This window comes from Pseudoliparis swirei, chromosome 11 (genome assembly GCF_029220125.1).
Source record: "Pseudoliparis swirei isolate HS2019 ecotype Mariana Trench chromosome 11, NWPU_hadal_v1, whole genome shotgun sequence".
Lineage (NCBI taxonomy): Eukaryota > Metazoa > Chordata > Actinopteri > Perciformes > Liparidae > Pseudoliparis > Pseudoliparis swirei.
Genome location: NC_079398.1, coordinates 3,345,740 through 3,373,589, shown reverse-complemented (window position 1 = coordinate 3,373,589; position 27,850 = coordinate 3,345,740). Strand labels below are relative to the sequence as shown.

Genomic DNA, 27,850 nt, shown 5'->3' with positions numbered 1-27,850 from the left:
TTAAGTTCTGATATTTGGATCTACTGTGTTACTGATATGTTTCCCTTTGATTTTAGGTGCAAAATTTAAAAAGTATCTAGGTCATTCAGCCCACATAACCAACGCCAGATGGTCACATGACTACCAGTGGGTCATAACTATTGGTGGTGCTGATCACTCAGTGTTCCAGTGGAAGTTTGTTCCTGAAAGGAAGTCTAAAGAGGCCATGCATATAGCACCACAAGGTAAGATGATACCCTTATTCATGTACTTTCACAAAAAAGAGGATTTACATTTGAGCTTCTGATCAATCCAATTAGAAATATAGCAGTGTTTCATTTTAATGGAGCTCTGTATGGAGGTCAGTGACTTGCATTACTGATATTACTATAATAAAATCAGTAGCTCTGCCAACAAAACACTTTTAAATTAGGCTGAGTGGGGAACCCTGATGGAAAGTTTGATGTCTACTTGAACTTCACTCAGAAAATAGGCCAACCAACACTGATATAGCTCATTTATTGACACATACAAACATAAATAATAAAATGATAAGTTTGATAGACAAGACAACAACAAACCAAGAGCTTTGGTATGGCATATTTTAATGCGTTTTACTTTAGACTGAGCCCGGTTAGATGTTTCCAGTATGTACAGGCTAAGCTGTAGGCTATAGGCTAATAATCTCTCAGATTAAGCTCCATACTTAACCCTCCTGTTATGTTCGTTTCTTACATACAGCCGTGATGTTCCCGGGTCAATTTGACCCAGTTAATGTTGGATCATCCAAAAGTGGTCAGAAACCAAAAAATTCTAAAAACTATAGTTTGTACATCATCACCAACAACATTACTAACAATTAAATCAGTTTTTAGTGGAATTGAGTTATTTACCCCTCCATAGATCAGAGTTCAATCAGGAGCACTCACTCGTTTTAATGAAAAATACATGTTCAAATAATTTTTTAGGAACATTGAAAGAATCTAAATCTGAATTGCATTAGTCTACCATAACATGTATTTTCTCCGAAATTTTATTTGCATTTTGTACGTTTTTTTCTTCTTCATGGGGTGATGTAGATAAATAGAGATGAGACACCTGTGCTGTTCAGGGTCATAATGACCCGCCCACTAAAAATCAAGCCAAATGAGTCATAAAGGATTTGTGTTGAAAGTAAACGTTAGTTATGTTTATTTTTAGTGTTAAGATGCATAAATTATGTTATAAAAGATGACCAAAGACCAGCACACAGTCATCCTCTTGGTGCAGTCGTATGTATCTGCAGAGTGTAATGTTGTTGGACTTCTGACCAACCATTTTGTATGTTTGGCCCCTCCCTGATACGTGTGGGTGGAGTTTTCCCACAGGGAAAAATAAAGGTTCCCGTCAAAATAGTATCTGTATTTCTCGCACAGGTGGGGTCGTTAGAAAGAGAATGTGTGTGGGTCTGAGATTGGGTTGAAACAGGGTGTGTGTCTCTCCCAGTCAGACAGACAGTATATTAGAATTACTATAGTACCATATTTATTAGTTGAGACATGAAAGAAACCCTCACATGAGTGTCCCATGTCCAATAAAGGTGTATTTAGGGGGAAATTAGAAGATGATAAACATTGTTTTTTCTGTAAAGTGTGCTTCATGTAGGGTGATGGACACACAGCAGGATAGAGATGGTTCCCATAACAACCACCTAATTCTTTTGTTTGAAGTTTGAAATGTGTACAACTTTATATATGGGGTTGTGAACGGGGTGTGTGTGTGCTGATATGTGTGTTTGTGTGTGTGTTGGTGTCTGTGTGTGTGTGTGTGTGTGTGTGTGTGTGTGTGTGTGTGTGTTGGTGTGAGTGTGTGTGTTGAAACTTGGTGGGAGGGAGTAAGAAAGACTGTCCTACATTTACAAAGAAAGAAATAGTCTAAACGAGACTCTTCTGATGACTTTTAGCCTTCACTTTCACAGCCGGGTCAAATTGACCCGGGAACATCATCTCTGTTATATAAACCTGCAGGGGGGGGGTTGCAAATGCATGATATTTTTTTAGTATTTTTTTTAACGTTGATTACACTAAATAAGATAAGCAGAAGAAGTTTTATACAGAAAGAGCACTTAGAAGTATTTTTCCTAGATTTTCAAACTTTGAAAAGGGTCAATTTGACCCGCAACATAACAGGAGGGTTAAAGGAAATATTTGACATGTTGACAAATATGCTTTATCATTTTCTTATGAAAAGTTAGATCAGAAGACTGATGTCACTCTTGACAACTATAATGTTACCATTGGCTGCTTGTTATCAGCACCTCTAAAGCTCACTAATTAGTGTTGATCGTTATATCTTGTGTGTTTGTTCCAGTTCCTCCCATGAAATAGAGACTTTTTTCTCCTCCATTCTATTAAAGTGAGCTAGGAAAGAAATAGTATTGCATTGTCATTCCCAAGTTTTAAAAAGTTTTTTTCAGAGACATTGCAGCTGTGCTTTCTGAAATTAAAGAACATACTAATTGCCTTTCCTTTCAATTTTCCAAATGGATCTTGTGAGTAGCCGCCCTGAGCTGCCAGTTCTGCCCATTGCCTCGTCTTGGCACGGCTTTACTGTGCTGCATCAGCATTTTTCTGTGTCACGGTCACTGTGCCTGATGAATATGAAATGTCCCAAGATTATTAGATGATTGACTCTCACTTCTACTTAAACCAGATGCAGGTGGCTGTCACTCTGTGTGAATGGGATATTTCCCTGATTTAGAGGCAGGAAAGGATTTTACAGACAACCTTTACCTTTACAGAGACCTTGGCAGACTCCAACAGTGAAGAGTCGGACTCGGATCAGTCGGACGTGCCCGAGATGGACTCCGAAATCGAGCAGGAGACTCAGCATACGTATCGACGACAGGTTTGTGATGACATCAAACAGGTTCCCCTTTTGAACATGGCTCCCTGAAAGCCACGTGTGTTATCAAACAGAGAAGGTATACCCACGTTTATATGTTCATCCAGGTTTATAAAGAAGATCTACCTCAACTGAAAGAGCAGTACAAAGAGAAGCATCGCGCGATGGCCATGAAGAAGAAGGAGCGAGCGCCGGGTAGTGGGGTGAAGCTGCACTTCATTCATGGGTAAGTTTACGATGCAGCATCCAAACAGAGACACTCTGGAAAGGCTCATTGTAGGCACGACTTCTCCTTTTGCATTTCAGCCACTTCATATGGTCTTTTTCTTGATTTTTTTTGTTTGCAGCTACAGGGGTTATGATTGCAGAAGCAACCTGTTCTACACCCAGACCGGGGAGATCGTCTACCATGTAGCTGCCATTGGGGTTGTGTACAACAGGCAGCAGAATACCCAACGTTTCTACATGGGCCATGATGATGACATCCTCTGTCTGGCTATCCACCCCCTCAAGGACTTTGTAGCAACAGGCCAAGTAACTGCCAGCACTTCTTACATAACATATTCAACATATCTTTTAGTTTAGTTCTCGGCTCCTCAGAGATGAGCTGAGAGAGATTCTTTGCAATATTCGAAATATGACCTTGTGTAAATGGGTTGAATTAAGTGGATTGTGTATTGTTTATCCAGGTCGGCAGAGACTCCTCCATCCACATATGGGACACGGAAACGTTAAAACCCATATCTGTGTTGAGGGGTTTCCACCAGCTTGGGGTGTGCGCTCTGGACTTCTCAGGTAACTCAACAGTGTTTTAGTCACACTGCTTTTTAAAACTCCTATCCAGACAGATTCAACATAATATGCTTTTTATGTTGTCGCAAATTCTTCCGGACATCCTGCTTTTACGAGGGAGAAAAAACCTCTTTCACACAATAAGGAAACGGAAACATGTACAAACTAGAACAGGCACTCGGTAGAGCGCATACCTTCATATATCACAAGATTGGGCATTGAATTATGAACATGTTGGCATTAGTTGCATGCCAATTGGATAGAAATTGACCACGCTATGGTAAAAAGAAGATGTTGACCTTTTCATGACCTTGACTTTGACCTTTGACCCGATCGATCCTAAAATCTAATCAAATGGTCCCCGGATGATAACCAATCATCCCACCAAATTTCATGCGATTCGGTCTAATACTTTTTGAGTTATGCGAGTAACACGCATACAAGTAAATAAATAAATACACGGTGATCAAAACAACCTTCCGCATTTTCAATGCGAAGGTAAAGACACCCACTTTACAAGCAACACTGACAAAACAATACCCGCTTGTCTTTAAGTCTCGGCAGTCTGACGGCATCACGGTAGAGCTGTTCATCTCGCTTAATTGGTCTCAGGCAGAGCCAGCGTGGCGATCTGTACGTCGGGGTCAGTGAGGGCCGAACGTCACCGAGCCGAAGCAGGAGCTGGCTCTCATCTGCTGCTCTGAATGCTTTTGGTTTGCTCTCCACAGCGGACGGCAAGCGGCTGGCCTCGGTGGGCCTGGACGACAATCACACCATCGTGCTGTGGGACTGGAGGAAGGGGGAGAAGCTCTCCGCCATGCGGTCAGTGCAGCTACATTACAGCGTTCATACGGCTGCAGCCGTTGCTGTCTATAAGAGGAACTGAAACTGGGCACTTGGCAGATGATGGAAACCAGGCTCCGGATGCACGTGATTTAAGTTTAACAATATTTAATGGCAATAAGTGTGAACAAACAGTCGAGGCTCAGGATCGTGGTCTTCGTGGTGATCCGGGCTCCTCAGGAACCAGCTTGAAGCACCCGGGTCAAGACGAAAGAGGACGATATTTTCCCAGTACAGAGTATTAGTCGCAAAATCAGCCAATCACGTACTCTCAAAGGTTAGTTCATCCTCTAACACCTTCCTGTTGGATAAAAGTCCCGCTATCCAAATGGAGAGGTCAAATGCCATGAACCCCGGGTCAAAACGTCACGTCCGGTCAAGTCGCGAGACAAGTATTTTCACAATAAAAGTCCCGTCTGTTATTGTCCTCATTAAAGTCACTTCACGGGCTTCAACCGGCTTCGACAATTCTGAAATACGAAACTAACATTCACTCTCATGCAACATACATTAATTCTTTCCATTTACAGTTGCATAGAGTAAACATTACCCCTATACTTCACAATATCACCATTCTCCCTAATATTTTCTATTATAATATCTTTCTATATGTATTAATTTAAAGCTCAAGACTACAGAATCAAAATAAACTATTACAACCTAACACTGTCCCATTCACCCAAAAAGATTTGACAAACCTTCCTGTTAATTCTAAAGATTGCTTGAGTGCTTTCAGTTTGAATTTGGACATTTAAGGATGGGGGTTAAACTGAAGCCACTGTCCTGTGCAGAGCGTAGTGATTGATGGTGAGGAAAGAAGGGAATTACCTTTTACATTAAAACGCGGCTCCGCTGCAACACTTAACCCAGACACAGTCCGGATTATGACAGGAGGAGTTTGCCCAAAGGCCCCATCTCCAGATCTATAATTAAAGATAATTAATTTCCCGTGGGCTCCACCTGGCAAGTTTGTGTGCTTAATGTCAGATTTTAGTTTGACAATGAAGTGGTGATGAAGATAAATAGTGCGCACATCCTACGGGTTTGTCCGAATGACCAAAACAAATTTGACAATAAAGATATTCAAAGTACATCAAATATGAAGGAAGACTTACTTTTGGATTGTCCAAGGCAACCTAAAACTTAGATGTGACCGACTTCCTATACTGCTGAGCAAAAGATGGAAATGATCCCTGTGTGCATAGGATGAACGTGATACATGCGACCAGATACGGGGCACCGACACCCGGCCTGTACATTTGATGATTACCTTACCCGACGATTACCTCACCAGACCGTTGCAAAGCATGAGAGCTGTTCATTCGTTCAAAACTATTTTCAATTTCACGGCAGATAACATTATATAACCTGGAAACCAGAAGTATCTCACTTGAAAACATCCACATCCTAAACTCTCTTTGCTTTTGCTTTGTTGCTTGTCCTACTTGATGTTCATATTTAGTATCTACTCCACTGGTCTTCCGCTGGGAGAGGAGGGGTGTTAGCACAAAGTGCAACGATTAGAGAAAAGCGTCAGGTATAATACGTCGCAGGGACAGGACCCGACCCTCAATGTTCATATTGTACAATGCAATGAGAAGGAGGAACATTATTTATTTATATTGTGGGTTTGTAATTAGGATTACAGACAAAAAGAGAGCCTAAAACTATTTGAGAAAATAGGAAATATGTATAGAAGCTATACAATGTACAATATAACGACGCACAACACAAAAGGAAAATTATAAAGGAATAAAAATAAACAAATAAAATCCTCTTCCACGAAAAACACACACTGAAAGGGTTCAAGTTAAGACAAAAACATGGACCACATCCAGATGGAACGCTCTGTGGCCGCGACTCGTCAATCACAAGGAAGCCACGCCCTAAAGCATATCCTGCTTTATAGTCTATTTTACTCTAAATAGACTATAAATTATATCCTGCTTTATTGTCTATTTTACTCTAAATAGCACCATCATGCTGTATTGAAGAAGATTTGAAAACAACGATTGAGACCATGCACTTGCGTTTGTAATGTTCACTAAGGTAATAAATAAAGGGAGAAGTAGCACTCTGAGATTCTTGAATGAAGAGCGCCTTACAAATATACTGGATTATTATTATTATTAGTCATTTTCTCAATGACTTTTAAACAATCTGACTTCTTTTTGCACCCACAGGAGTCGCTCACAGCAGAGAGAATTCTAATTTAGTCACTTCCACATTGGCTTCACTTATAGTCCATACTAGAAATGTAAATGCTTAAAAAGAAACTATGAATGTAATGTTTTTACTCTTTTGTGATGTCATTGATTTTCAGGGGAAGCAAGGACAAGATATTCGTCGTCAAAATCAATCCCTACTTACCCGACAAGCTCGTCACGGCGGGTGTGAAACACATGAAGTTCTGGCATAAGGCCGGTGAGACCGCTGTTTTTGTTGAGCGGAGACTCTATGACGCACAACTCTGCCTTCGCTGTGACGCCTCTTACTGCGAGTTTCTCTCTCAGGTGGCGGTCTAATTGGGCGCAAGGGGAACATGGGAAAGACGGAGACCATGATGTGTGCTGTGTACGGCTGGTCGGAGGAGATGGTGTTTTCAGGCACATGCACCGGGGACATTTGCATCTGGAGGGACATGTTCCTGATGAAGATGGTCAAGGCGCACGACGGCCCTGTTTTCAGTGTGCACGCTCTGGAAAAGGTAACACGGGGGGAAAAGGAATCTTTACACTGATCAGTTTTAATATAATAAAAATCAATTCGGAGAATTTGATTAGAAGTATATTTACCTTCGCATTGAAAATGCGGAAGGTTATGTTTTGATCGCCGTGTATTTATTTATTTATTTGTATGCGTGTTACTCGCATAACTAAAAAAGTATTAAACCGAATCGCATGAAATTTGGTGGGATGATTGGTTATTATCCGGGGACCATTTGATTCGATTTTGGGATCGATCAAGTCAAAGGTCAAGGTCAAGGCCATGAAAAGGTCAACATCTTCATTTTACCATAGCGCGGTCAATTTTTATCCAATTGGCATGCAACTAATGCCAACATGTTCATAATTCAATGCCCAATCTTGTGACATGCGAAGGTATGCGCTCTACCGAGTGCCCATTCTAGTTTTCTATCTGTTTGTCTAGCCATCTCCTTTTGTATCGGGTATACATGTCCATCTAGTTTGGGTGTCATCGCAGCTTTAAATGTGCAAATATATTGTCCGTGTAGGGATTTGTGACTGGGGGAAAGGATGGTATGGTTGCTCTGTGGGACGACACTTTCGAGAGATGCCTCAAGACCTACGCCATCAAGCGAGCGGTCCTAGCTCCAGGCTCTAAAGGTAACCAAGTCATCCTGTTCTCAGTTGTCCTCCACTGTCCTTGGATCATTCGTTTTAGTTTTTAGAGATGACATATCACTCCCTCCAGGAATTAGACGCCACCGTTGTTCTTTTTCTTTACTGACAGATGTTTATTGGATGCGGGCGCACTTCGCCATCCACCTTCAATCCACCGTCGAACTGTACAAAATACATTTAACAAGGTTGACGTTGACATTACATAAAATACAGTTGACAAATATATGCGACGAAAACATTAACATAAAACATAAACGTACCTCACTGGCTGCACATAAACCACGAGGGAATGGGTCCACTTTAGACATGTATTCTTCTCTTACTTGCACTTCCTAGCTTCTCTTACTTGCTTCACTTACTTACTCTTCCTAGCTTCACTTACTTGCACTTCTAGCTTCTCTTACTTGCTTCACTTACTTACTCTTCCTAGCTTCACTTACTTGCACTTCTAGCTTCTCTTACTTGCTTCACTTACTTACTCTTCCTAGCTTCACTTACTTGCACTTCTAGCTTCAACCACATGTTCACCTGCGATTGTTGCAATCAAATGCGTCCCAGCGCAACACAGGACACGCAAACAGTTCCCACCAAATACAAAACAAAAACAAACCAACATTCGATAAACGAGTTGTACAAATAATATATTCAACCAAACTTACTACAAATGACATAAATAACATTCATGGCAGTTACACTCCCACCAAATCACATTCTTTGAGATTTCACTTCACAAAAATAACCATGACATTTATTCTGCTTCCAGCAGTAAAACTGTCTTGTGTACAGGCCTGTCAAGATAGACTGGCTTAGTGGTGCGTTTTCCCTGGCTATTTAAGGTTGAGTCACGAATTAACAGTTTTACCTTTCTGACTCTTCCATCAGTGCTAGGGTACACCTGTGCTACTCTTGCTAATTTCCATTGATTTCGTGGAGAGCCTTCTTCTTGTAGGATGACGATGTCGTTAACCTTCGCCAACCTTCGCTCTTATCCTTTTGCCATATTGGTCTTTGCTGAAGATTAAGGAGATACTCCTTTTTCTGGTCAATGGGTGTTCCTTAACTGTAACTCTGAACTGAAAGTCATCCGATGACACGCACCATTGAACACCGAGAGCTCTTTCCATGAGTGGCTCTCCCAAAGCCATATCAAGGTCTTTGACACTTTCAGCACACTCTTCCTTTGGTATTGAATTCAATACATTCTTGCTGTTGGAGATGAACTTGTGTAGTCTTAGCTTGCCTTTGCTGCAAAGACCTCTTGCTTCCTTGATGAGTTGAATTGCCTCAGCATCAGACGTTACACTCACTAGTCCATCGTCAACATAAAAATTCCTTTGAATGAATTTGACAGCATTTTGGTTGAATTGATCTTGACCTTCAATTGCTAGATGTTTAAGACCAAAATTGGCACAGCCGGGTGAGGAGGCTGCCCCAAACAGATGGACTTTCATCCGGAAAGTTGATGGCGGAAATGCCAGGTCACCATTCTCCCACCATAGGAACCTCAGGTAATCTTGGTCTTCCGGCCTTACATGAAACTGATGGAACATCTGCTCAACATCACACATAATAGCGATCGGGCCCTTGCGAAACCTAAAGAGAACTCCCACCAGGGTGTTTGTGAGCTCAGGCCCAGTAAGAAGGTGGTCATTCAATGACGTGTCTTGGAATCTCACTGAGCAAACAAAGACCACTCTGGCGCTTTTAGCTCAGTGATTAATAAAAGTGTATATTCTGTATATTCTATATCTTCCCAGGCTTGTGAGGGTGGTATACTCCGTGATGGGGAATATACCAGGCTGGTTGATTGTTGAGTTCTTCTTCGGGAACCTTCTCTGCATCACCACGAGCAATGATATCTTTCATGAAGTGCATGTAGTCTGAGCAGTATTTCTGGTCTCTCTTGAGCTTTCGTTCCAAACCTTTTAGACGCTGAACAGCACATGACTTATTATTCGGTAGATTTGGTTTGTCTTTTTTGAAAGGTAAGGGCATTTCATAATGTCCATCTTGTTTTTGTTTGATTTCATCTCTCAGTTTAGTCAAGAAGTGAAGATCTTCCTGAGAGACTGTTGCATCTTCTTCAACTCTTTCACTAAAGTCAGATTCTAGCACCTTAATTACATCCTCTGGACTGATCATTTCCTTGATCTGAGTCTTGCAAACAAAGTGAACCTCACTTTTGAGCTTGATTGTTGATTTGGGTTCAGGTGTCACTTTCCTTACAATGATGCGGTGACTTACTCCAATTGCGTCACTGTAGTGCTCTTGCGGGTCACCATAACTTACGATACTCCAACCTAGATCGGTTTTCTGAGCAAAGGGTTGGTTTTCTTCCCCACATACGACTTCTTTAGGCATTAGGGCTTGTGGGCAATTGTATCCGATGAGCAGACCAATTTCACACTCCATTTGCGGCGCAATGTGTTCTGCAAGATGCTCCAAATGAGGCCATGCTTTAGCGGTCTCTGAAGTTGGAATGTGTGTCCGATTAGCAGGGATAAATTCACGAGTGTACATTGTTGGCACTGTGATCTTCTTGGAGGAGAATATCCCTCTTATTTGTAGGTCTTTGAGTCTTTTACAGAGTACAATTGTACTTTTTGACGACATGGTAGATAGTTTCAGCTTCACTTGTTCTGTGTTCGTATCTAGAACGTTTGCCACTTCTTCGAGAATGAAGGAAGAATCACTTTGTGAATCTAGCAGAGCGTAGACAAGAACTTCTTTACTTGGATCATCTTGCGTTGACACATAGACAGGTACAATCGCTGATGTCTGTGGAGTATTACCATCTTGCACAACTCTGTTTGATGTGGTTTCCTTGACAACGTCTTGCAGTTGTGTTGGCTGTAGCTTTCTTTCCTTGCACACCTCTGAGTGTCCTGGGTGGTGGAGGAGTACAAGTACCTCTCCCATCGACAGCCGACTGAACTGGAAGCAGCAAGATGCTGGAGTTATCTTAACAAACTGGTTAGGAAGGCTGGCTCCATCATCGCTGCCAGCTGGAGCACCTGGAACCTGGTACAGGGAGAGGAGTACTTTTCACCTCTCTTATATATATATATATATCTATCTATCTATCTATCTATAACTTGTGTATTTAGATAGCTCTCTCTTTGGTTCTTGTTCTTGTTTTGAGCGATCTTCGTGTAGGCATGTGGGATGACTTTTTGAACAGGTGTCGCAGATCATCCGGCTACTGCAGCTCTTGGATTGATGTCCAGGCTTTAAACATCCGAAGCACAGTCTCTCACTCTGAATGAACTTGACTCTGTCAGCGACAGTCCTTTCATTGAATCTGTGGCACTTGTGTAGACTGTGTCCTAATTTCTTACATAACACACATGTGACTATGTTTCTTTCACTGGTGTTGGTTGTGAAGATCTTGGCACCTACAGTTTGGTTCTTGTAAGACAAAGGGTTTGATTCTTGATCTTTGCTTTATCAGGTTCGCTTTGTCGTGTCGTTGTAAGATGTTATAGGGTTGCACGCAATACTAGCTTCCATTGACAGGAACGTCACAAAATAATTAAAGCTTGGGAACCTTCTGTGTTCCATTTGGTATTGTGTGGCTCGGTTCCATCTGGTACTTAACCAGTCGGGTAGTTTGGCAGTTAGTTTTTGGTTCTCAATAGCATCATTAAGAACCTTTAAACTCTCATTGTGAGCAATAGCGAAATCACAACTACGGAGAAAGTCCACAAATCTTCTTAAGTCGTCACTTTCCTTCGAGCTAATTTTGGCCACGCATGTAGTTTGTCTCGGAAGGCCTTGGCAATCACAAAAGGCTCGCCGTAACGTTCCTTGAGCACGTTCCATGCTGCGTGATACGAATCTTCTGAATCAATCAGGAAATAACCTTCTACTGCTTCTTTAGCTGCTCCTCCCACATATTTCTGAAGGAAGAAGATTTTCTCTGCAGTTGGAATATTTTTCCTCTCAATTAGGGTCTGAAATGAAGACTTCCAATGACTAAACTTGAGTGGATCCCCACTGAAGATTGTAGGCTCTGGAATGGGAAGCCTATTTGCTGATATGGCCTCAGCCAGGACTTTAACAAGCTCTCCTGTGTCGTTTTGAAGCACACTTCTTGGAGCCACATCTCTTCTTAGTGGTTGTGGGTCCTGATACACAGGATTCACCTGGTCAATTGCTTGCTCGAACCTAGGCAGCTCATACTTATGTGGACTCAGCCTTTGGTCTGGGTAAAACTCATTTTCATCGTAGACTTGAAGCCTTGCTCTGGCTGCATCCAGTCTTTTTTGCTCCTCTAAACGGCCAAGCTCTCTTTTCAACTCTTCTACAGAACCTTTTCTTGCAGCATTCTCTTCCTGCTGTTTCTTTAAGAGAGAAGCCTCTTGTGTCTCCTTTTCTATTCTCGTTCAGTCTCTTCTCTCTACGTTCAGTCTCTTCTACGTTCAGTCTCTTCTCTTTCGCCTTGAAGGCGAAGTTAATGTAGCTGCTTCTTGGTCTGCAACTATCCGCTTGTCCTCAACTTCAAGTCTATGCAGTTTCTCTTGCTGGCAGTCTTGCTCGGCCATAATCTTCAATACAGCTCTGGTAGCTGCATACTCCTTGTGACTTCTTGTCTTTAACGGAGGAAACGTTAGAGCGAATGGAAGTAGCCTTAGAACACTTTGAGTCCGGAGATGAAACACTGGACATTGTAGGTGCGAATACAGAGCTTGCATCAGGCCAAATCAGTTCCTCCTTTGTTCTTTGAATTTGAGACTGTGCATTGTGTACAACAATCTTGGTGACTGATATACATCTATCCAGCTTCCGGCGCATCTCATCAGCTGGGCTGTCGATCCTTCGATAATCTTCATAAACAATATTCAGTTCAGATGATTCTCTTTCAATAGTGCTGATGTGATCTTGTAGGATGTTGCTAGGATTTTGTTTGATAACAGATTTTTTAGCCACATTAGTTAAGGCCTTCCAGCGCTCGTAAATATTGTCAAAGTGAAGTAGAAGCTCTTTTGTTTTTTCTTTCTGCAATTCTTTCCCTTTTTCTGTTAGTGTACGGGCTCTATCACTTCGTCGAGGCTCTTCGAACTGTTCTGCTTGTTGTACAACGCTAGAGTCATCTCTCTGCTCTGCCTCTGCTACTTGTTCTACAAGTGATCCTTTATATTGACTCTTCACTCATTTGTGACATTTTAGATTATTTGAAAATAGCCTGTACGCAATCAAGTTGTCTTAAGTTGCAATGCAGTTTACAATACACATTTTCCAAACATACTCAAGAGAATAGGATATGCCATGTTAGGTTACTGTCTTTCAAATTAACCCTTCAAATAAAATACAGAATTTCAAACTTCACTTCAAATGGCAGCTTTCTTAAATGCACATAAACGAAAAATGCACTTTTCTTAAGGAAATCAATTAACTATTTATAATGAAATAATTAATGATCAATATGACTTAATATCTTGCTAAACACTGTTATGTTATTTGGCTACACACAGCCCTTCGTAGTCCATTGTACTTTTTCAATCCTTGTGTCACCTTTCAGAACACACACTTAAGTGCCTGACTTACGGACGTCTTCATGAAAAATGGATGAACTGGTGTGTCCTTTAACAGTGTGGCTGTGACTCCGTCTTGACGAGCTGTCTTGCACGAGCAGGTCCGGGGAATCAGCAGGCTTGAGTTCGACTATCACTCCCTCCAGGAATTAGACGCCACCGTTGTTCTACTACTTTACTGACTGATGCTTATTGGATGCCGGTCCACTTCGCCATCCACCTTCAATCCACCGTCGAACTGTACAAAATACATTTAACAAGGTTGACGTTGACATTACATAAAATACAGTTGACAAATATATGCGACGAAAACATTAACATAAAACATAAACGTACCTCACTGGCTGCACATAAACCACGAGGGAATGGGTCCACTTAAACATGTATTCTTCTCTTACTTGCACTTCCTAGCTTCACTTACTTGCACTTCCTAGCGTCTCTTACTTGCTTCACTTACTTACTCTTCCTAGCTTCACTTATTTGCACTTCTAGCTTCTCTTACTTGCTTCACTTACTCTTCCTAGCTTCACTTACTTGCACTTCTAGCTTCAACCACATGTTCACCTGCGATTGTTGCAATCAAATGCGTCCCAGCGCAACACAGGACACGCAAACAGTTCCCACCAAATACAAAACAAAAACAAACCAACATTCGATAAACGAGTTGTACAAATAATATATTCAACCAAACTTACTACAAATGACATAAATAACATTCATGGCAGTTACATGACATATAGCCATGCAATGCAAATCCAGTTAAAACATGCAATGCTTTTAGCCGAGATGAAGATTGCCTCCTGGTTCAAGCTAAGGTCTCTCTGATTTATTGGATCCTCAGGGTTGCTCTTGGAGGACAACCCCTCCATACGTGCCATATCTCTGGGCCACGGCCACATCCTGGTGGGGACCAAGAACGGAGAGATCTTGGAGGTGGACAAGAGTGGGCCCATCACTCTGCTGGTCCAGGTAAGACACTGACGAGAACAACCCCAAAAAGCTGTGACAACTCTGATGATATGCAGCACATCAGATTCTACCGGATCCCATCGAGTGTGGTCGACAGCTGATTGTACCTCAACTTGTTCTTAGTTTGTAAAGATTGAAGATGCTCTGAAGTTTAATTTGTATTATACTGTAAAGAAGTAGCAGGAATGTTTCTTAAGTTGCAGTAATGCACCGACAGCAAGGTGACGCAATGGGGATGTGGCTTCATGGCTGCAAAAGTACTGTAATAATAACTTCATATTTACACTATGTTGATCTGCACTTCACACATTTCATTTATTTACACTACACACATACACACACATTTCATTTTCATTTACACTACACACATACACACACTTTGCATTTTGCACACTGTCTATATTTAATATTTTTTTATATTTAATTTAATTTTACACTGCAGTCATTAGTATTGTATTGTATTTGTGTATGCATATATGTTGTATATATATACATATATATTTTATTTAGTATTTTATATTTTACTTTGTATACTTTGCACAGTCATTGTATTATATTTGTTTGTGTGTGTGTGTATATATATACATATGTTTCATTTTATATACATATATATACTTCATTTTGTATTTTATATTTTACTTGTATACATCTATATCTTTCATCCCTGTTTTTTATATTTTATATTTTATTCTCGTGTGTTTCGTTTATTGGTGCTGCTACTGTGACGACAAATTTCCCCTTGGGGATTAATAAAGTATATATCTATCTATCTATCTACTAAAGAAATATGTGTTGTGCTCTGGGAGACCGCTGAAGTAACGGAGGCCGATCCATTCTGGTTGGTCCCTGACCTGTTTTGCGTGTAAGACAGTATTTTCACGCCTTGTAATATTACTACAGCCTATTTCACACAGCAGCTGAGAATCACCAAGGAGGTGGCTAAAAACGGGGATGAATTATGGATACTTAACGGGAGAGTTTTAATTTAGTGAAGTGGTCCTGCAGCGTCTCCGAGTCGCCCCCGATAGAGGCAGACAAAGTGAACGCTTTTGATTGCCCTTTTCAAATGCTTTAAAAAAAATGAGAAATCTGAATGTATTTTTTTAATTTAACTCCTTTAACCCTCCTGTCGCCTTAGGGTCATTTTGACCCGATTCAATGTTTAACCCTCCTGTTACCTTTATATTTACTAACATATTTTACCCTTTGGGTTCAATTTGACGCCAGCAATTAAAACCTCCAGAAAATTATTAGAATTAATATTGTTTTCCAAGTTTAAGTGTGAGGCACTTTATGTTTGTTTGTTGACTAGCGAAAGAACACCGACATTAAACATTGAATGGGGTCAAATTAATCCTAAGGCGACACGAGGGTGTAATATTGATTCGGGTCAAATTGACCCTAAGGCAACACAAGGGTTAAGTATTACAGTATTGTTTAACTAATATCGTAGCTCTGTCAGTAGGGGGGTACATCGGTACACGGGGATAAGCACAAATAAATAAAAAAGACAATATTCATGCTGAGGACCTTCTTTTTCTTCGTTTTTTGGCTGCTTTTTTTCTTTTATTATCCAAGAATAAGTCGACCATGAACCCATTAAATAATGTATGTAAATATATGTATGTGTTTGCAGGGTCACATGGAAGGTGAAGTTTGGGGTCTGGCCACTCATCCCCATCTCCCTCTCTGTGCCACCGTCAGTGATGATAAAACGCTGCGCATATGGGACCTTTCACCCAGCCACTGCATGCTGGCTGTACGCAAGCTCAGAAAAGGTGAGTCACCGCTAACAGACGAGTCTATTTTCTGACGGGGAGTAAACTGGCCCCTCGGGCTTCAACAACCACATTGTGCCCCCCAGGCGGCCGCTGCTGCTGCTTCTCCCCCGACGGCAAAGCGCTGGCCGTGGGCCTGAACGACGGCAGCTTCCTCATCGTGAACGCAGACACCCTGGAGGACCTGGTGGCCTTCCACCACCGCAAGGACATCGTCTCCGATATCAGATTCTCTCCAGGTCTGACGCTCGCTTTTTCGCATTTCTTCACCTTGATAAAACTCCCATTTCATCCCGTCTGAGGCGTAAATGTGCTTCTGAAATCAGTGAGCCCGAATTCAAAGCCTCTCGGTGTGTGTAGGATGCAGAAGTTCAGCAGGGATGCATATTTTCCTTCACGCGGTGAGTCGGGGGAGATGTCGCTGCGGGCCTGACCCAAATGATCGGCTTTCTGTAATAAGGCCAGATGGAGAGGCAGCAAAAGAGGAATGAGAAACAGTTTGGGGCAGACAAGAGAGAACAAGAAACTAAACCTCCATCGACACTTAACCTTCAGTCCACAATGAAGAGCTGCTGTTTCTCAAGCCAACACCCATGGGTCCCTGAGAACTACTGCTTCAAAGTCACTTTATAAAGCAGTGTAATTATTCATTATATTATTTAGATTTATATGCCGATGCAAGTTCAACGCTACAGTGTTTATCAGGTATGAACTTCACCATGTGCATCTCTTTAGTTACCTTCGCACTGAAAATGCGGAAGGTTATGTTTTGATCGCCGTGTATTTATTTATTTGTATGCGTGTTACTCGCCTAACTCAAGAAGTATTAAACCGAATTGCATGAAATTTGGTGGGATGCTTGGTTATTATCCGGGGACCATTTGATTAGTTTTTGGGATCGATCGGGTCAAAGGTCAAGGTCATGAAAAGGTCAAAATCTTCTTTTTACCATAGCACGGTCAATTTTTGGCCAATTGGCATGCAACTAATGCCAAAATGATCATAACTCAATGCCCAATCTTGTGATATGCGAAGGTATGCGCTCTACCGAGTGCCCATTCTAGTTTAGTGTGTGACTATATGAAAAGTTAAGGGGTTCCCAAATGTATTGCATCAATCCTGAGGTGATCAAAGCATGATGCTAATGGTCTGTGCTGAATGTCATGGTTGTAGATATCTTAAAGTCTCGGCCAGGGAGACTGACCACCTGTCTGAGGCTCCTCCCTCTTGTGTTTGCTCAGGTACCGGGAAGTACCTCGCAGTCGCATCAGGAGACACTTTTGTGGATATTTACAATGTAATGAACAGCAAGCGGGTCGGGGTGTGCAAAGGCTGCCTCAGCTACATCACCCATCTGGACTGGGACAAGAGAGGTAAACCTGCTTCCTCAGATACTCCGTGATTCCTTTCTCACGACAAATTATGGATTTTATAAAAACAATTAAACATCACGGCCTATTTTCATCCACAGGAAAACTACTCCAAGTCAACACAGGTGCTAAGGAGCTCTTTTTTTTCGAGGCTCCTCGCGGCAAGAGGCAGACCATCCCGTCCACAGAGGTGAGCAGAGAGACGTCCCGGGAGCCCTCGCGGTTATGGGCCCACTTTTCACGAGTATCGTTCTAATGATGGTCGTGGAAGTGGGGTAGTGTTTAAGGTCCCCGTAATACAGTGTGACATTCAGACAGCGGAGGGAGGCGTTAAGAAGATAAGGGTCAGAGATGATAGACGCTGCTAGATCGTGTCTCGCTGGACCGATGTCCTCTCCTCCCTCTGATCGTTTGTCTCACTTCATTATGAGACCTTCACTTTCCTCTTTCCCTCCCACGCATTTCGCTCTCCTCTTGTGCACTCGGCCACAGGACGATAATCGACTGGCTGAGTCAGCGGTTGGCTCTTTCTTCCTATTTCTTTCCCTCCCTCTTACCTTTTGAAGGAATAGTTTGACATTTCGCTGGATCTTATCTGCAGGTGGTTACGAATGGCAAGCCTTCTAATAAAAACAAAGACAGAGAGAGAGAGATTTATTCCAGTGTTGACTCTTTATATTGCCTGCCTGTAGATACCTGGACAGGCTTTGTGTTGACGCTCCTGAGTTCATTTCAAATGTATTGTTTTATTTTGTTGCTCTTGTGTTTGTTAGTTACGGATTATATTGCGATGTGCTTTTACAAAGACCTATACAGATGAATCTTTTCTTACTTACTCACTTGGCGCAGGTGGAGAAGATTGACTGGAGCACGTGGACGTGTGTCCTGGGAACGTCAGTGGAGGGCATCTGGCCTTTGATCAACGAGGTCACAGAGGTGACAGCCGCCTGCCTGAGCAACGACAGGAAGGTGCTCGCAACAGGAGATGACTTGGGATACGTCAAGCTCTTCAGATACCCTGTCAAGGTCAGACACAATGCAGGATTCCTTGTACGAACTGGGTCGAGCGCCTCGTGACTTACGGCTTTGGTTCATGCAAATGTTATGCTAATTTCTGTGTGAATGTCAAAAGTCTTAAATAAATGACCCTCGTCCCCAGGGGAAGTACGCAAAGTTCAAACGCTACGTGGCCCACAGCACACATGTCACCAATGTGCGTTGGACCCTTGACGACAGCCTCTTGGTGACAGTCGGTGGGGCCGACACGTGTCTCATGATCTGGGCCCACGAGCCCGAGGGCCACCGGGAGTTCAAACAGTGTGACAGCGAGGAGTCGGACATCGAGAGTGAGGACGACGGAGGTGAGAGATCAGCCTCCCACTGAGGTTCTTATGACCTTCGCATTGAAAATGTGGAAGGTAATGTTTTGATCGCCTTGTATTTATTTATTTGTATGCGTGTTACTCGCATAACTCAAAAAGTGTTAAACCGAATCGCATGGAATTTGGTGGGATGATTGGTTATTATCCGGGGACCATTTGATTAGATTTTGGGGTCGATCAGGTCAAAGGTCAAGATCAAGGTCATGAAAAGGTCAAACGCTTCTTTTTACCATTTCTATCCAATTGGCATGCAACTAATGCCAAAATGTTCATAAATCAATGCCCAATCTTGTGATATGCGAAGGTATGCGCTCTACCGAGTGCCCGTTCTCGTTCATCGAATGTTTCTGGTCCTAAATTCTGTATCGTTCCTGTCCTTCACTAGGTTATGACAGCGATGTGACGAGGGAGAACGAGATCAACTACACCATCAAGGCCTTATCCACCAACATGCGACCCATGACGGGTGTGAAGCCCCACCTGCAGCACAAGGAGCCCTCGGTGGACGAAAGGTATCCGTCATTGAAGCTACGATGAAGCGCGTGGTCAGAGGGACGCTCCTGTGGAGACAGACAATAACTGTTAGGAACAGGAAAGGCCCCAGTGCATAAAATACGGCTTCTGCCTCGAGACGAAGCCAAACCGCCCTGATTCGGTCAACATATCTTTTCTTTTCCTGCGTGAAATTCCTACCCTGTCCCTCCCCTTTTGAAATAACTCAGCCTTTTCTGCTCTTCTTCTTTCCTTTAATGGCTGTCCATCTGTCATTATCCTGCTTCGTTCTTTAATTCTACTTGAAGACAAGGGGTGGTCAGGTAAGCTCTAGTGTTCATGTATGTTGATTTTGGACAACAGGTTAAGCAGAGGGTATAGTATGTACTATAAAGACAGAAAAACACCGTATCTGACTAAACCATGTCAAAACTCAGGACAGGATCAAGAACTATCTTTCCCTTTTATATACAATTCCTTTAAGTCTCCTCTGTGCAAATTCCGCAGTTTTAGTAATTCCCTTTTCAGTGTTTGATGCTCTTTTGGGTGTTAATTCACTTGCCAATGAGCTGCTGCTCTGGTGGAAGGGCAAAGTGGGCGAACAATTACATTATGGTTTGAATTTAATTTACTTGAATCGATTTTTGTAGTCAGGAGGACGATATTTGAATCGGAATGTTTTGATGAAAAGACATCATTAGCTTCACCCATCAAACCAGAAGGAATATTAGAGATGTACACATCTTCAGAAAGCCTATTTTACAGTGTTTTTAAAGTATTTTCTTGTGTTCATCTGGTCTTGAATAGTGTTTGAAGCATTATCATATTTCCCATCATTATAATCCATCTCAAAGTGTGTCACAGACTTTGGGTTCTTCAGGTTCATTGATTTCCAGATTTTTCTTTTTGACAACGGTGCAAGCATCCACGCAGTTGTCATGGAAATGGACTGTGGTTGTCATGGTTACACTATGGTCCTGACTCCTGTATTTTATGTCCTCGGTGGCTGAGTTGTTGTGTTTCGTCATGTGTGTCCGCCGGGCAGCGGTGAGAAACCTTCTTCTAACTCTAACTATTTCCTTATTGTTGCTGCCGTGAAGGGGGTCACGGTAAGTCGCTGACTTGATGTGATCACTCGATCAAGTACACACACCTCATGATCAAGTACACACACCTCATGATCAAGTACACACACCTCATGATCAAGTACACACACACACCTCATGATCAAGTACACACACACCGCATGATAAAGTACACACACACACACACACACCTCATGATCAAGTACACACACACACGCCTCATGATCAAGTACACACACGCCTCATGATCAAGTACACACACACCTCATGATCAAGTACACACACACACACCTCATGATGAAGTACACACACACACACACACCTCATGATCAAGTACACACACACACACACCTCATGATCAAGTACACACACACACACACCTCATGATCAAGTACACACACCTCATGATCAAGTACACACACACACCTCATGATCAAGTACACACACACCGCATGATAAAGTACACACACACACACACACACACACCTCATGATCAAGTACACACACACACGCCTCATGATCAAGTACACACACGCCTCATGATCAAGTACACACACACCTCATGATCAAGTACACACACACACACCTCATGATGAAGTACACACACACACACACACCTCATGATCAAGTACACACACACACACACCTCATGATCAAGTACACACACACACACACCTCATGATCAAGTACACACACGCCTCATGATCAAGTACACACACCTCATGATCAAGTACACACACGCCTCATGATCAAGTACACACACACACCTCATGATCAAGTACACACACACGCCTCATGATCAAGTACACACACACCTCATGATCAAGTACACACACACACCTCATGATCAAGTACACACACACACCTCATGATCAAGTACACACACGCCTCATGATCAAGTACACACACACCTCATGATCAAGTACACACACACCTCATGATCAAGTACACACACACCTCATGATCAAGTACACACACATGCCTCATGATCAAGTACACACACACGCCTCATGATCAAGTACACACACACCTCATGATCAAGTACACACACACACCTCATGATCAAGTACACACACGCCTCATGATCAAGTACACACACACCTCATGATCAAGTACACACACACCTCATGATCAAGTACACACACGCCTCATGATCAAGTACACACACACCTCATGATCAAGTACACACACCCGCCTCATGTGGGTATTCGTAGATTCCATATGAAGCCGCTGGTGTCCTGCTTCTCTTCCCACACCTTCAGCTGTAGACGAAGGTCATGGTCATAGTTTGGGTTTACAGTCTGCATTATCAATAGTTGTTTAATGCCGTTGTGTTTTAAACATGCACAATAACGGTCTTATTAATGTATTTAGTTGATTTTTAATGAGTGAAACTTTTCAGACCCTTATCCTGAGCTCCAGTTATGTCATATTTCTTTGAACTTTTTTTTTCCCAGCAATGAATGATTCTTAGCAATTCACTCTCTTTTGAAATCTTCCCACTCAGTCACCTTATTCAAACATAGTCCTTTCACTGCTTTGCTGGCAGAACAAACTATGTACCACTCGTGATATAAGAGGCCTTGACATAAAAAAAGAAAAATTCTCTCACCTGTTTTGAAAAGAATAATCCCGTCTCAAGAAGTGTAGCTCATAATATATTTGTGTGCACGTATTAGAAGAGGTTCATGGATTTGTCAGAGTAGCAAACAGTGTAATGGTATCATTCTTATTGCTCTCATCATCAGCAGCTCTGCAGCAGCCCCCTTACCCCAGCTGTCTGTTTCAGGCCTCCTGTCAGCAGAGCGCTGCCACAGCCGGAGAAGCTGCAGACCAACAATGTAGGCAAAAAGAAGAGAACCATTGAGGTAAGAGGAACGTCACGTCCAACCAAAACAGACGGGGAACGTCATGTTAACGGGAGGAGTCTTGCCTCGGTCGGAGCCGAAAGATATTAAAAATGTTGTTTTCTAATGTTGTTATTCCTTCTGAAGATGCTGTGTGTGAGTATCGGTCCAGACTGCCTCTGTCGGGGCTCTGGCGATGCCGTAATTGAGTAACGATGTACTCCTCCAGCCGGCAGCTGGCTCGCAGCATCTTAGTTGTCATGGCGTCGACCTTTCGGACTTTGTTGGACTCCCCCGCAGGACCTGGTGCTGGAGTTGGTGTTTGGTTACCGTGGCAACGACTGCCGCAATAACGTGCACTACCTGAACGAGGGGGCGGACATCATCTACCACACGGCCTCAGTTGGCATCGTGCTCAACTTGACGACCTGTGAGTAGACGGTCCGGAAGACGCGTTGCTAGTCGCGACCCGTAAAGCAAACGTTTCATTTAGTGTCTACGTGTGTGTGTGTGTGTGTGTGTGTTTCTGTCTATGTGTCTATGTGTATGTGTGTGTGTGTCTTCTTACAGCCTGCCAAAGTTTCTACGCAGAACACACTGACGACATTTTGTGCCTGACAATCAATCAACATCCCAAATTTCCCAACGTGGTGGCAACTGGCCAAGTAGGTATGTTTGTGAGAAGTTGACCTCCTGTGTCACCGGCCGCCTCTCTCCCCTGTATCCTGTGTTGTGCTTTGTGAAGGGGGGGGGGGGTATTCTACAGCCATCACCCTCCTACAAGCTTATCTGTGCTATATAGAGCACATTTTGGGGGGGGAATGATGTAATTATTTTTTTTAAGCAGAATTGCTCATAAAGTCACAAATATTAAAACAAATAATGTATTGGCTGTCAATTAATCAGATGTTCCTTTATTTCAGGTGATACTGGTGACATGTCAGGTGAGGACATTTTAAAATGAGTTGTCATGTCAACAAGTATCTTTCAACTCATTATATTCCATATATGTGATTGCCATCTAGTGGCCACTTGATTTGTGGTCTTCACCTCATGCAAAAATTATTTTGTATAATGTTTATAGCATTTTAGCTTTGTTGTAAAAAAATTCACATTAGCGTCTAAAAAATAAAAAATAGTATGAAGTATGTAGAATGTATAACACTATGAAACTTTAGCCTGTAGCCTTCTAGATAGATAGATAGATAGATAGATAGATAGATAGTATACTTTATTAATCCCCAAGGGGAAATGTGTCGTCACAGTAGCAGCACCAATAAACTAAACACACGAGAATAAAAAATAAAATATAAAATATAAAAAACAGGGATGAAAGATATAGATGTATACAAGTAAAATATAAAATACAAAATGAAGTATATATATGTATATAAAATGAAACATATATGTATATATATATACACACACAAACAAATATAATACAATGACTGTGCAAAGTATACAAAGTAAAATATAAAATACTAAATAAAATATATATGTATATATATATATACAACATATATGCATACACAATACAATACTAATGACTGCAGTGTCAAATTAAATTAAATATAAAAATATTAAATTTAGACAGAGTGCAAAGTGTGTGTATGTTTTAGTTTTTAGATGTTGTACAATTAGAATATAGAATGTGTAGAGACACAATCATTCATTATTTTGGTAAAGCATTTACACATAAGTTGGACATGAAAAAAATAAAGTGCATTGACATGTAGTTAATTTTAGATAAACAATTCTCCTTCTCTGTCCCTCAGCCACGTCTCCATCTATCCACGTGTGGGACGCCATGACCAAACAGACGCTGTCGGTGCTGCGTTGTTTCCACTCCGGTGGGGTTTGCTCCGTCAGCTTTAGTGCCACGGGAAAACTCCTGCTGTCCGTGGGCCTGGACCCCGAACACACCGTCACCATCTGGAAGTGGCAAGAAGGTCAAACTAAATAATCTTCCCCTAAACTTCCACCTCCTTCTGGGGATGAGGGATAATGCTTTTTTTAACTGTGCTCTATTTTGTTGTTCAGGTGCCAAAGTGGCCACCCGGGTCGGTCACACCCAGAGGATCTTTGTGGCTGAATTCCGTCCAGACTCTGACACACACTTTGTGTCCGTGGGGATCAAACATGTGCGTTTCTGGACGCTGGCTGGTCGAGCTTTGCTCAGCAAAAAAGGTGTGCTGAGTTCCATCGAGGACGCCCGGATGCAGACCATGCTGTCTGTAGCATTTGGAGCTGTGAGTGACTTTTAACCAACATACATATCAAATCTTTAAAATGTATTCACTACATGTTACATTGGACCTCATCATTTAACTCCACTAATATATAAAGGTCTTCTTTTGCTGTGAATTGTGTTTGCATTGCTCGCTCTGCTCTCTTAGCCCACTAGATTAGTGCAGATTTGTTTTCTTTTCAGAATACCTTGACATTTACAGGTACCATAAGTGGGGATGTGTGTGTGTGGAAGGAACACATTCTAGTGAGAATTGTGGCCAAAGCTCATACGGGCCCTGTGTTCACGATGTACACCACACTGAGAGACGGCCTCATTGTCACCGGAGGCAAGGAAAGACCGTAAGGACCGCTCTGTTCCGTTAATGCACCATCTCACACATCAGTCAGCTCACACGGCGTGGCAGGGTTGGTTGGCCTAGACACCAAATCATGGAAAACATCCCTTTGCTTTTAATACTAGTTTTTTATTCATTTTATGGATATGTGTAACAATGTATTTGCCCACATGAATGCAATACCAATACTCCTAAAAAACATATGAGAAGGAAACGCATACATATTGAAGGCAGAGTGATGAAATACACGTCTGTGTTCCTCCACAGGTCCAAGGAGGGAGGAGCTCTGAAGCTCTGGGACCAGGAGCTGAAACGCTGCAGAGCGTTTCGATTGGAAACCGGACAGATCATAGACTGTGTTCGCTCTGTATGCAGAGGAAAGGTAGGTCACACTGACGACTGCACTTTAAATGATACAGTGAATTGCAAACTTCATCAAGTGTTTACCTTCGCATTGAAAATGCGGAAGGTTATGTTTTGATCGCCGTGTATTTATTTATTTATTTATTTGTATGCGTGTTACTCGCATAACTCAAAAAGTATTCAACCGAATCGCATGAAATTTGGTGGGATGATTGGTTATTATCCGGGGACCATTTGATTGGATTTTGGGATCGATTGGGTCAACGGTCAAGGTCATGAAAAGGTCAACATCTTCTTGAATCGCATGAAATTTGGTGGGATGATTAGTTATTATCCGGGGACCATTTGATTAGATTTTGGGATCAATCGGGTCAAAGGTCAAGGTCAAGGTCATGGAATGGTCAAAATCTTCTTTTTACCATAGCACGGTCAATTTCTATTCAATTAGCATGCAACTAATGCCAACATGTTCATAATTCAATGCCCAATCTTGTGATAAGCGAAGGTATGCGCTCTACCGAGTGCCCATTGTAGTTTTACATGTTTTACTGATTTCAGGGTAAAATCCTCGTGGGGACCAGGAATGCAGAGATTATTGAAGTGGGAGAGAAGAATGCAGCGTGCAATATCTTGGTGAACGGACACATGGACGGACCCATCTGGGGCCTGGGCACCCACCCCTCCAGAGACGTATTCCTGTCTGCAGCGGAGGACGGCACCGTTCGCCTGTGGGACATCCCGGAGAAGGTCAGCCATGTTCCCTCAGAACCACCTTCGATGCTTTCGCAAAACTTTTGCACTCGATCGTACGAGATGTTGCTTGTGTCAAGGGAAACTAAGACGGTTGTCCTCATTGACGAAGTGACGTTAATAATAAGAATGTGCTGATGTTGCATGGCCTGATGGGGGAAACAGAAGATGCTGAATAAGGTGAACCTGGGCCACCCTGCGCGCACCGTCAGCTACAACCCTGAAGGAGACATGGTCGCCATCGGCATGAAGAACGGAGAGTTCATCATCCTGCTGGTTGCCTCGCTCAAAATCTGGGGCAAGAAAAGAGACCGGCGCTCTCCTATTCAGGATATCAGGTAATCATAGAAGAGTACGGCACTTTGCACAAGTTGAGTCGAGGAAATCCAGGCTCTCTAAAATATAAGACCAACGAAGAAGGGAACGTCAAAAAAGTATTTTTTGGGGACTGAAATGGTTTCATACCTCCTCCGCTCAAAGTGAATCTGACAGAACAGACCGACTTTGGTAACGCTGCACGTCTTCCTCACAGGTTCAGTCCAAACTCCCGTTACCTGGCCGTGGGCTCGACCGAGAGCGCGGTCGACTTCTACGACCTGACGCTCGGACCGCAGCTGAACCGCATCAACTGCTGCAGGGACATCCCCAGCTTCGTGATGCAGATGGACTTTTCGGCCGACAGCGCTTACGTCCAGGTATCGCCCGCGAGAGGGTCCCTCACCTGTGCCGTGAGACGTTTGTGTCACATGCTGTAGCTGGCGGGCCGTGTGATCCCCAACCTGCACTGTCTTCAAACAGATATCCACAGGCTCTTATAGACGGCTCGTGTACGAGGTGCCGTCCGGGAAGCAGGTCACAGAGCAGTCCCACGTCGACAGGATTACCTGGGCCACCTGGACAAGGTGAGAGTCTCAGCGTTCAGGCCCACACATGCATGTTTATTTGTTTATTAAGGATCCCCAGACTATTCTTCCTGGCGTCCAGGCAAAAAAACATTACAATACACAATAAAAATACGTAAAATGCAGTACAGCATGATCAATTATCACACAAACACTTAGACTTAGAAAACAACATTTACATTAAAAGTAAAATAATAATACCTAGTAAATACCTTAAATACCTAAAATAATAACCTAATCTACTATAATTTCCTTTCTGATTATTGCTGCCTTAAATTTGTTGGAGAGGCGATGGCCACATTTACAGTTTCTCTCGCTCTCTCTCTCTCTGTCTCTCTGTCTCTCTCTGTCTCTCTCTGTCTCTCTCTCTCGCTCTCTGTCTCTCTCTGTCTCTCTCTCTCTGTCTCTGTCTCTCTCTGTCTCTCTCTCTCTGTCTCTGTCTCTCTCTCTCTGTCTCTCTCTCTCTCTCTCTCTCTCTCTCTCTCTCTCTCTCTCTCTGTCTCTCTCTCTGTCTCTCTCTGTCTCTCTCTCTCTCTGTCTCTCTCTGTCTCTCTCTCTCTCTCTCTCTCTCTCTCTCTCTCTCTCTCTCTCTCTCTGTCTCTCTCGCTCTCTCTCTCTCTCTCTCTCTGTCTCTCTCTCTCTCCCTCTCTCTCTCTGTCTCCAGTGTCCTTGGGGACGAGGTCATCGGCATCTGGTCCCGCAACACTGACAAAGCAGACACCACTTGTGCCTGTGTGTCCCACTCGGGCCTTAACATCGCCACGGGCGATGACTTTGGAATGGTGAAGCTCTTTGACTTTCCATGTCCGGAGAAGTTTGTAAGTATGATTGCATACGAGTATTATTCCTGTTTGGGATTCATCACGACATTAATATGTACCCCGTGCCATCTGTCTGACGATAAAAGTATTCATCTGAAACGTTCAGCTGA

General features: G+C 42.6%; 1 protein-coding gene across 5 annotated transcripts in view; it reads left to right on the top strand.

Annotated features, from left to right (window-relative positions):
• eml5 (EMAP like 5) overlaps positions 1-27,850 on the top strand; it is a 57,188-nt gene that overhangs the window by 27,698 nt on the left and 1,640 nt on the right. Inside the window, exons 11-42 of one of the 5 annotated variants that reach the window (XM_056425917.1) lie at positions 57-224; positions 2,759-2,865; positions 2,970-3,088; positions 3,210-3,396; positions 3,552-3,657; positions 4,383-4,476; positions 6,821-6,921; positions 7,011-7,204; positions 7,733-7,844; positions 14,238-14,365; positions 16,002-16,143; positions 16,230-16,382; positions 17,385-17,516; positions 17,615-17,703; positions 18,363-18,539; positions 18,673-18,874; positions 19,281-19,407; positions 19,696-19,710; positions 20,488-20,496; positions 22,262-22,340; positions 22,620-22,749; positions 22,890-22,988; positions 23,243-23,263; positions 24,095-24,268; positions 24,360-24,568; positions 24,751-24,908; positions 25,172-25,286; positions 25,826-26,014; positions 26,183-26,355; positions 26,550-26,712; positions 26,816-26,919; positions 27,584-27,737. In XM_056425917.1, the coding sequence (XP_056281892.1) occupies positions 57-224; positions 2,759-2,865; positions 2,970-3,088; positions 3,210-3,396; positions 3,552-3,657; positions 4,383-4,476; positions 6,821-6,921; positions 7,011-7,204; positions 7,733-7,844; positions 14,238-14,365; positions 16,002-16,143; positions 16,230-16,382; positions 17,385-17,516; positions 17,615-17,703; positions 18,363-18,539; positions 18,673-18,874; positions 19,281-19,407; positions 19,696-19,710; positions 20,488-20,496; positions 22,262-22,340; positions 22,620-22,749; positions 22,890-22,988; positions 23,243-23,263; positions 24,095-24,268; positions 24,360-24,568; positions 24,751-24,908; positions 25,172-25,286; positions 25,826-26,014; positions 26,183-26,355; positions 26,550-26,712; positions 26,816-26,919; positions 27,584-27,737 (4,130 nt within the window). Of the gene's footprint in view, positions 1-56; positions 225-2,758; positions 2,866-2,969; positions 3,089-3,209; positions 3,397-3,551; positions 3,658-4,382; positions 4,477-6,820; positions 6,922-7,010; positions 7,205-7,732; positions 7,845-14,237; positions 14,366-16,001; positions 16,144-16,229; positions 16,383-17,384; positions 17,517-17,614; positions 17,704-18,362; positions 18,540-18,672; positions 18,875-19,280; positions 19,408-19,695; positions 19,711-20,487; positions 20,497-22,261; positions 22,341-22,619; positions 22,750-22,889; positions 22,989-23,242; positions 23,264-24,094; positions 24,269-24,359; positions 24,569-24,750; positions 24,909-25,171; positions 25,287-25,825; positions 26,015-26,182; positions 26,356-26,549; positions 26,713-26,815; positions 26,920-27,583; positions 27,738-27,850 lie in introns of those variants that run through there. The other 4 variants (XM_056425918.1, XM_056425919.1, XM_056425920.1 and 1 more) reach the window with 4 other exon arrangements.